At 51.4% G+C, this 8,852-nt stretch overlaps 4 protein-coding genes across 4 annotated transcripts; 2 read left to right on the top strand and 2 right to left on the bottom strand.

Moving 5' to 3' along the window:
- Nucleotides 1-574: 574 nt before the first annotated feature.
- Nucleotides 575-2,665, top strand: P152DRAFT_467076 (Poly(A) polymerase PAPalpha; the record flags this gene model as incomplete). The annotated part of the gene is made up of 6 exons (XM_033680741.1): nt 575-723; nt 773-921; nt 974-1,348; nt 1,393-2,199; nt 2,240-2,375; nt 2,437-2,665. The coding sequence occupies 6 exons, from the start codon at nt 575-577 to the stop codon at nt 2,663-2,665; spliced, it is 1,845 nt and encodes a 614-aa protein (XP_033533490.1).
- Nucleotides 2,666-2,940: 275 nt separating this feature from the next.
- Nucleotides 2,941-4,700, bottom strand: P152DRAFT_482882 (alpha-L RNA-binding motif-containing protein). The gene is made up of 2 exons (XM_033681916.1): nt 4,421-4,700; nt 2,941-4,362 (listed from the first exon to the last, which is right to left on the bottom strand). Exons 1-2 carry the CDS (start codon nt 4,457-4,459, stop codon nt 3,205-3,207), a joined length of 1,197 nt encoding a protein of 398 aa, XP_033533489.1. The 5' UTR covers nt 4,460-4,700; the 3' UTR covers nt 2,941-3,204.
- Nucleotides 4,701-4,896: 196 nt separating this feature from the next.
- On the top strand, nt 4,897-6,866 carry P152DRAFT_459334 (uncharacterized protein). Its single transcript, XM_033679655.1, has 2 exons — nt 4,897-5,568; nt 5,619-6,866. The coding sequence occupies exons 1-2, from the start codon at nt 5,188-5,190 to the stop codon at nt 6,450-6,452; spliced, it is 1,215 nt and encodes a 404-aa protein (XP_033533488.1). The 5' UTR covers nt 4,897-5,187; the 3' UTR covers nt 6,453-6,866.
- Nucleotides 6,867-7,288: 422 nt separating this feature from the next.
- On the bottom strand, nt 7,289-8,852 carry P152DRAFT_467066 (phosphatidate cytidylyltransferase; the record flags this gene model as incomplete). Its single annotated transcript, XM_033680738.1, has 5 exons — nt 7,289-7,327; nt 7,377-7,835; nt 7,886-8,232; nt 8,277-8,649; nt 8,739-8,852. The coding sequence occupies 5 exons, from the start codon at nt 8,850-8,852 to the stop codon at nt 7,289-7,291; spliced, it is 1,332 nt and encodes a 443-aa protein (XP_033533487.1).

Below are 8,852 nucleotides of genomic sequence, written 5' to 3'. Positions count from 1 at the left end.
AAGTCTATCTATCAACTTGTAGATTTTATTATGATGCTGTTGTTGAGATATCGGGTTATGAAATATCCCGATTTTGGTGAGATTTGAAGTTCGCAGCTCGGTGATATTCGCAGCTCGGTGGTGGATTACGTTAGTTATTGTTATTTATTAAAAGGAGGATTAAGTAATGCATAGCGTAGAGGTATCACGTGCCGGCCTGTTAGAACAGATGATTAGTGCCTGAGGCGCCTATTAGTACCTAGGAATTTCGTTGCCTTAACATCGAATCGAATATCTTACTTCCTAAATATCACGTGACCTTTCCTTCCACTTCTACAGCAGCTTCCAGCATAATCAACGCGTTCGAGTCCCGAACAACGGAAACTAGAATCCAGATAATAATTGCTGCCAATACCTATTCAGCAGACGGGGCACTGGGATGGGTTGGTCTCACTAGACACGCTTCACTCCCTTTCTGCGCGTATCAACGTCCCATTTCTCCCCGCTTGCCCATCGAATCCATGCCTTCAATCTAGCGCGTCCCGACCTCCTACACCAAAGAGGCTTCATCGATCGCCCTTCCGCTTCCTACACAATGGCCAGTCATACACCCCAGCGATGGGGCTTGACCGATCCGATATCGCCCAAACTACCTACCGAGGACGACCTCCAGCAAAATGAAGCGTTGCTGACGGAACTCAAGGCTCAGAACAACTTCGAGAAACCTGAAGACACGGAGCGGAGGTAAGAGTCGTACAGTGAAGGGAATGAGCAGCGAGCTGATTCAACTTAGAGTCAAAGTATTGTCTCGACTTCAGCAAGTGGTCGAGGAGTTCGTGAAACATATCGGTCGCATGAAGGGCGTGGCACCCTCGGTTCTTCAAAATGCTGGAGGAAAGATCTTCACCTTCGGGAGTTACAGGTTGGGGGTCTACTCACCTGGTAAGATTCTTGGTCTGGGTGATCCTGTGAAGCTGAGATTGACGTAATATAGGCTCTGATATCGATACCCTTGTGGTCGTCCCAAAGCATGTCTTCCGCGAGGATTTCTTCGAACACTTTCCTTCGCTCCTCGAAAAGATGTCCGAACCCGGCGCAATCGAGGAACTCACACCGGTTCCCGAGGCGTTTGTGCCCATCATCAAAATGGTGTATTCGGGAGTCGATATTGACCTGATCTTTGCTCGATTACACAGAACCTCCATTCTTCAGGATATGACGTTGAGCGACACGGATCTACTCCGAGGCCTTGATGAGTCCGAATTGCGAAGCGTAAACGGAACCCGAGTAACGGACGAGCTACTTGGACTAGTCCCACAAACCAAGACTTTTCGACAGGCATTGAGAGCGGTGAAATTATGGGCACAACGTATGATATACACCAATATACATGGACGAGCTAACGGATCGCAGGCCGGGGCTGTTACAGTGCGGTTGTAGGTTTCCCAGGAGGGGTTGCGTGGGCATTGATGGTGGCGCGAATCTGTCAGTTGTATCCGTATGCAACGGCTTCGACGATTGTCGGTCGATTCTTCCATCTCATCGGATCGTGGCCATGGCCCAAACCGCTTCTACTAAAGGAGATCGAATCGGGTCCCTTACAGGTCAAAGTTTGGAATCCCCAACAGTATGGCGGCGACAAGCGACATCTGATGCCCATCATCACTCCAGCATACCCCTCTATGTGTGCCACTCATAACGTGACCCATTCAACGCTTCGCGTGATTGGCCGGGAGCTTCATCACGCCAATAAAATCGTTCAGCGGATCATGGAACGACAGGCGCCATGGAAGGATCTCTTCCAAAAGCACACGTTCTTCACTCAGGGATATAAGTATTACCTCACCGTGGTCGCATCCAGTCGATCGAAGGAAGCCCAATCCATCTGGTCCGGTACGGTTCAGTCCAAGGTTCGTCGCCTTGTGACAGGCATAGAGAACTTGAACAACGACATTGACATTGCCCACCCATTCAACAAAAGTTTTGATCGAGTGCATCGATGCCCGCCTGATAAAGTTGAGGAAGTATACAAAGGCAAGCTCGCATATCAGGTCACCGGCGTCCTGACCGATGAACCTGATGATTCGAAAGACATAAAGCAAGCTGTTGCGGCGCAGGGCGACAGCGACCTTCCCGTGACGAACGGCAACGCGGGCGGAGTGAATGATAATGGAACCGTCACTGTGCATACGACGACCTTCTACATCGGACTGGAGTTGCGTGAAGGCGCAGGTAAGTTCGCGGTTCACGATTCCGTCAGACATGTTTGACATGGTTGTTGCAGGTTCCAAATCTCTTGACATCTCCGAGCCCGTCAACGACTTCAAGAGAGTGTTGATGGAATGGCCGCAGTACGACGAAGGATTGTATGAGACGAGAATTGTGCACACCCGAAAGTGAAGTTTCAAACCATGTCTCAAATTTCAGAGAACGCGATGATTGCTGACGGTTCCTTAGCTACGATCTTCCTGATGACGTGTTCGAGGAAGGCGAAATTCGACCGACACGCGTCAAGAAGGGAAAGATGAATAAGAAGCGAAGCGCATCTGATGCCGAGACAGAGGTCGGTTGTTGTTCATATTTGGGCTCTTCAAACATATGGCTAATACATCCTGCAGACGGCCGACGCCAAGGCTATGAAACGACGACAGGTGTCGAACGGAACTTCAGTGACCACGAGCACTAGTTGAAATCGGGAAAGTCTGGACGACCGGTTCAGAGGAGAGCATGGTTGAACCTAAAAGGCAAGCCACCTTGCACGATCATAACTGAACGCATCACAGGGGTAGTTTACGACCTCTGAGCTCCCGACGGACAAGCAGACTGAGCCCACTGTGATACAAGATTTGTACAGGTTGTTATTGAGAATTGATCCTAAATCTGCAACCAAACCCAGCCGATCTGGGTTTAATAGTGCCACAAGCCTTCCGAAGCATGATCTAACAAGCGCAGGATTTCAAGGCCCGGATGAGTCCAGCCGCGCCTGGTTCTTCGGGCGGACGGCTAGACGATGCTGCAGTACCGCATGCCAATGCAGAATCAGAGGATGGAGAGGTATCATAGTTAGCGTAGCCAAAATGAAAAGGTCACTTCGAGATCCACGCTCGTTAACGGAGTGCATTTGTACAGTGTGACCCGGGAATACCCCAAGTCCGAGTAGTCTATCAAGATGTATGCGAACACCGGCTCGATATCGTACATCCCTCCAACGGGTCCAAATCCATCTTAACGCCTCCGCAAGTACCAATTAAAAGCCAACTGGCTGACTTTGGTGGGAAAAGGTGTCGGTACCTCTCCCAACCCCGGTCGTGCAACGGGATCCCGCAAGTAGACTGCCGAGCACACGTTTTGATTGACTTCCAGATATCTGGGAATGAAGGCGAAAGCGCTCATATAATCTCTCGGCATCCATGGTGTCCGGTATGGTTTGCTGAACGTGATGGGATTGGTGGACGCAGGCTGGGGCTCGGCGGTTCCCTCCATCCAGCGACGAACTATGAGTCGCTTTCTCCGCTCCCAGCCCTTCTTCAGAGGCGCTTGGGTTTGCGCAGGCGAAGCGGACGAAAAGTCTTTTACGGCCTTGAGTGAATCGAAATTGGCGTTAAGCTGGCCGAGGATATCCACACGGACTTGGGGGGTCACCCCGGGATTATTCGTGGCCCTTCTCGCAAGGCAACCAAGGGCGAATAATTCCGCTTTCCACGGAGGAGGAAGGTCCGGATGGGAAGATCGAAACGTGTCCATGTCTTTTCCAAGAGCTGCCATTTGATCAACCACGGCACGCATCTCGGCATCCGCCGCATCGACATTGATTCTTGGCTTCGCCCGTGCCCGAGTGCGTTGCTGGAGGGATTTCGTCGGTGGTTTCTGCTGTCCCGTTGCGAACATGACGAGGTCGGGGGGGAGGGAAAACATGTCGCCGGGGTTCAACATATACCCAGGATACGGCATCTTCTGCCCGTTGACCTTGACCAGACCTCGCGCAACGAATTGGCGGGATTGACGGATGCTACTAGCGAACATGGCTCGAAAAACCGCCGTATCTAGACGACGCTCCAGTTGGTGATACACCATCTGCATGTAGGGTGTCGCTTCGCGCGGAGATCGGGGTTTTTGCGCCAGCTCTTCACCCGATCCTCGCCCAGCACTTTCTTGCGACCCATCGCTTTCCGCCAGGTATCTGTAGTCCATCGGCTGGACCGAAGGCATGCGGCGGGAGAACATTCGCGCCCACTGTTTCTCTCGGACCTGCCCGCCATGGTATGGGCGACTGATGGCTTTCGCGGACCATTTCTGCTGGAAGTAAGTCGCGCTGGGGGGAGAAGGGATCGCGAGGCGTGAGAGGTTGTAAAGGTTGTATTTATTCCAGGATTGGCGGATTTTCTATTGGACACGGGATATTAGCAGGAGCAATGCTTCAATAGACGGAAGGATTCCTTACCGGCTTCCTGAGACTGATCCACAGCTTCTGCCTCGCCATGGTGGACTGCTAAATGATGGAGAAGGAGAGCGATATGTTCGGTGAGTGGACTTATGGCTGTGAATGATATGGGAAATAAGCACAGGGAGGGATCATGACGAAATGCGGCTGTGGATGTATGGGAAAATTAAAACAAGAGAGCCATTGCTGGTGTGTAGAGGAGGATTGGCATTCAATACCAGGTAGTGTTCGGCGATGCTTTCAACCCGATGAAATGTTCAATTCACCCTTCACAATTCACTCCCAAACCCCATCGATGCCCGTGTTGAAGAATTTCATTGGATACCTGAGGCAGTCAGGCAAAAGCATCAATTTGAATACATAGTTGACACCTCAGGCAGAAGTGGTGCAGATCAAGGTGTCAATCCCTACCACCCAATCAGCTTCGCCGTTGTCCTTGAGAAATCGAAAAAAGTGAAACTTCACCAATTCATGTGGAAGTTTGAACAGCAACTTGATCCAACTTGATCCAACTTGATCCAACTTGGTCCAACCACTTCCTTATCCCGATAATTATCCTCCTGTCCAAGATCTTGGGTTTGGGTGTGAACCTTCAGGATCGCTCATCTACACGATACATTGCTATCGTTCTTTACTACTTCACAAATCCGGACATTTCTGCGTAGCATTGAGGAACCATCTCCCCTCCGTACCGCACCCCGACCAGTCATTGCCTTTGCGCAGGAACGCTCTTACCTCTATCAGCCCCCTCGAAACCATCTCGCACCATGGCCAGCGATTCCGAAGTCAAGGCCCCGGCTACTGTCGAACCCCAAGCACCAAATACCGGTGTTGCGCCAGGAACGGCTGCGAAACCCGCAGTCGCCAATGCCACGGAGAAACCGTCCGAGTCAACCAGCGCTGTGTCAAAGCCCGAAACTGCCACCGACGACAATGCTGTGAAAGACAAAGTAGTCCAATCCTCTGATGCACCCAAGGATGCGGACGCAAAGTCGCGCGACACATCCTCTGGACAGCGTAATTCTGGAAAGCCGTACCAATCCAATGGCAAAGGCTTCCATCGCAACCCGAAGAAGTTCAAGGACAACGTGAAGGCTCGCTATGATCATTTGCCCGAGACGGACGATCCCGATGAGATCAGGAAGCAGGTTCGATATGTTGGCCATAGATGAGCTCCCGCAATGCTAACACTCCGCAGGTCGAATTCTACTTCTCCGACTCGAATCTTCCCATGGACAACTTCCTCTTCGGCCAGGTCGGTGGCAGTGAGAACAAACCCGTTGCGATCAAGGTGGTACACTCGTTCAAGCGCATGCGCCGCTTCCAACCCTTCTCCGCCGTTGTCGCCGCCCTGAAAGATAGTGAGATTCTCGAAGTGACGGAGAACGAGGAGATCCGCCGAAAAGTCCCCCTCAGCACCAACGCGTCCGAGGTCTCCCGTGATTTGATCAAGACTTTCGACGACAAATCGGCGCCGCGCAGTGTATATGCGAAAGGGTTTGGGGAGGAGACTGAAAAAACTCAACTCGAGATCGAACGATTCTTTGAGCCGTATGGCCCCGTCAGGAGCGTACGACTTCGCCGCACCTACCCCACGAGACAGTTCAAAGGCAGCGTCTTCGTCGAGTTCAATAATGAGGAAACCCAGAAAGCTTTCCTTGCACTTGATCCGAAGCCCAAGTGGAATGACACCGATCTTCTCATCATGGGAAAGAAGGAGTACACGGACATGAAGGCTGCGGACATCAAATCCGGGAAGATCAAGCCGAGCTATCGTCCTCACGGCAAAAACCAATCCCGAAAAGGCGATGATCGGGATTGGAAGTCGCGCCGCAACGATTTCCAAAAGAATGGCATGCGAGATGGTGCACGGGGTGAAAAGCGCAAACGAGATGGAGACGAGGACGAGGAACGCAAAGAGAAGAAGCCCGCTCTTGAATCGAATGGATCGGGGGCTGCAGCCTCAGAACCTAGCGGAGAGACGACTGAGAAGGCGAACGCTTCCAGCCAACCTGCCGCGAAGGACGAATGAGGTCACAATGCAGCTGAAGAAGCCGATCGCGCAATTTGGGGACAACGAACTTGCACCTCCGCTGACATCGCTGGAGAGGAAGGCGACTCCGTGAAATCGACTAGCATGGTGGAAAATTCGAGAGTCGAGGACTGGGTTGAAGGTTGAATGGACACAGTTTGCCAACGAACTGTGACGGATTTCGTTGCTAAATGATTGGCGTCCATGACACGTTTGAGGAGTGGTCCGTCGAATTCGCCTGAACTCATCGTACATACCGGAGGCACATTCCGGAGGCACATACCGGAAGCACGTATGATCAGGAGCACGAATAGAATGTATGCGACGCAAGTCGGAAACTTACGATAGTGACTGCAGTGAATTGACATGTTGACATCTCCACGTTGGTCTACCACCACGTAAGTACATGGAGCTAAATACCGCTTCGAGTGCTGTAGGCTAGGTTGCGATAATATCGGTATTCTGCGGTCTCACGCCAGAAACTGTCCCTCCCCTAAAGATCTTGACACTCCATCGACTTCATTTATAAGCTGCACATGATTACCAGTATCCCATCTTCGGCGTGACGAAGCACCGCAAGTTTAATCAAAATCTCCAAAGTGTGGTACCGAAGATACGCCGCTCCGAATCCTCCACGGCATGATACCATGTCGAAGACCAGGATCACTGGATATCGATGTCGACGCCGGCCATGCACGAAGAACCCAGAATGTTCTACACTGAAATTCAGGAAATCCATGCGCTTTGAAGATTTCCATCACTCCCGACCGACAACCATGAGAAACGAAGATTGGTTCCCGAGGACCGCGATTATATGCATATGGAAACTAGGGATCTCATCGCCTTTTGAGCTGTTCGGTCATGTAATCCAGGATCTGCTTCCTGGTTAGCAGCTGGCAGGAGTGGAAAGATAGGCAGGTTTACCGATTGTCCAACGACCCCTTGATTCACCAGGTGTTTGGTAAGCCCTTTCACAACATCCATCTGCTCAGCCAAGCTCAGTCCAGTGATTGCCGTCTCGATTACGCTTCCCACGCTAGCCTTGTATATGGCGATAAAGCTCTGGTAGTACATGTATGCGAACAACCCCATGATGAATTGGCAGTCCATCCGATCGGTCATTCCGCCGTGCCCAGGGATGCTGTCGCCGAAATCTTTGATTTTGAACGTCCGCTTTAGCCCTGAAGCGAAAAACCCGCCAAACGGAGCGATCAAAGAAGCGAACGTCGCAAAGTTCAGGATGTGGAATTGAATCGGCTCGACCGTGATGGCATGTGGAAGCTTGGTCCACGCAGGGGGGTCGATCGGTAGGCCATATGTTCTCTTAACAAACACGGGATTGGGTTCGCACTGAAGGCCGGTGAAAATGTTGGCTCCAAGATCCTGATTGATGTTAGTCTCAACTTCAAAAACGCTCAATGGTATGGACTCACCGTGACTGGGCAGGTGAAGTAGCTGTAGCGCATGAGGATGTTTGTTAGTAAGAAGCCGAAAATGATGGTGAAGATCCACGCCCCCACAAAACCTTCGACGGTCTTCTTGGGGGAGAGTTTGATTAGTTGGGTGCGCCCGATGGTAATACCGACGATGTACGCAAATATGTCGTTCGTAATGACCAGGCTCACAGGGAGGAAAAACCAAATCATGCCCTCGAAGATGTTGTTGATGATGAAATGGGCCTGCAGCACAAGAAAGTACAGTGCCATGTGAGTCCACGCGAACTGCTTGAACTGCAGGCGATAATGCCTTCTTTGAAGGGAACCGACGAAGAATACGAAGCCTACCAATGGTTAGAAGGATAGATACATCATGGACCGTACGTACCAATGACATAGAGGATGAAGCTGATAAAGCGATGGTGTGTCGCAAACGGCAACAGTATCCTGTCCACGAGGATTATGTGCTTGAAGTAGTAGATGACACTCTCCCCGTATAGATAGTACATTGAAATGCCCAAGAAATACCACTGCAGGTTCTTGGTGAAGCGAACGCTCATAGCCTTGCTCGGAACATCGGCGATGGCGATGACCTCGCGGAAACAGATGATCTGGATGGCGGTGACGATGATGATGACATAGATGTGTCCAGCGAACATGGAACCGAAGAAGATGGCTATCATGACAAACGTCCATATCGTCCGGGTCTTAAAGCTCTGTAGCTTCTTCTGCGACTCGGACTGTTCGGGAACCGGAGGGGACTACGGGGGGGCGTCGTTAGTGGAGGGCTCTGGTACAGTGTTCGCGCAAGATATCGTGCCTTAGTTGTGGATGGCGCGCCATTTCGCACTGGACTTCCATGTTCTGATGCTTCGCTGATTTCCGACACGCTTTGGCTGGGACGACGCGGTCGACTTCCGGAGCCACGGTGTGAGAACCGCACATCCTTCTGTGCTTTGGCCAT

The sequence above is a fragment of the Eremomyces bilateralis genome, assembly GCF_010015585.1.
Source record: "Eremomyces bilateralis CBS 781.70 unplaced genomic scaffold P152scaffold_12, whole genome shotgun sequence".
In the NCBI taxonomy this organism is placed as follows: Eukaryota; Fungi; Ascomycota; class Dothideomycetes; order Eremomycetales; family Eremomycetaceae; genus Eremomyces; species Eremomyces bilateralis.
Note: the sequence above shows the minus strand (reverse complement) of the source record. Positions and strands in the feature narration are given on the sequence as shown.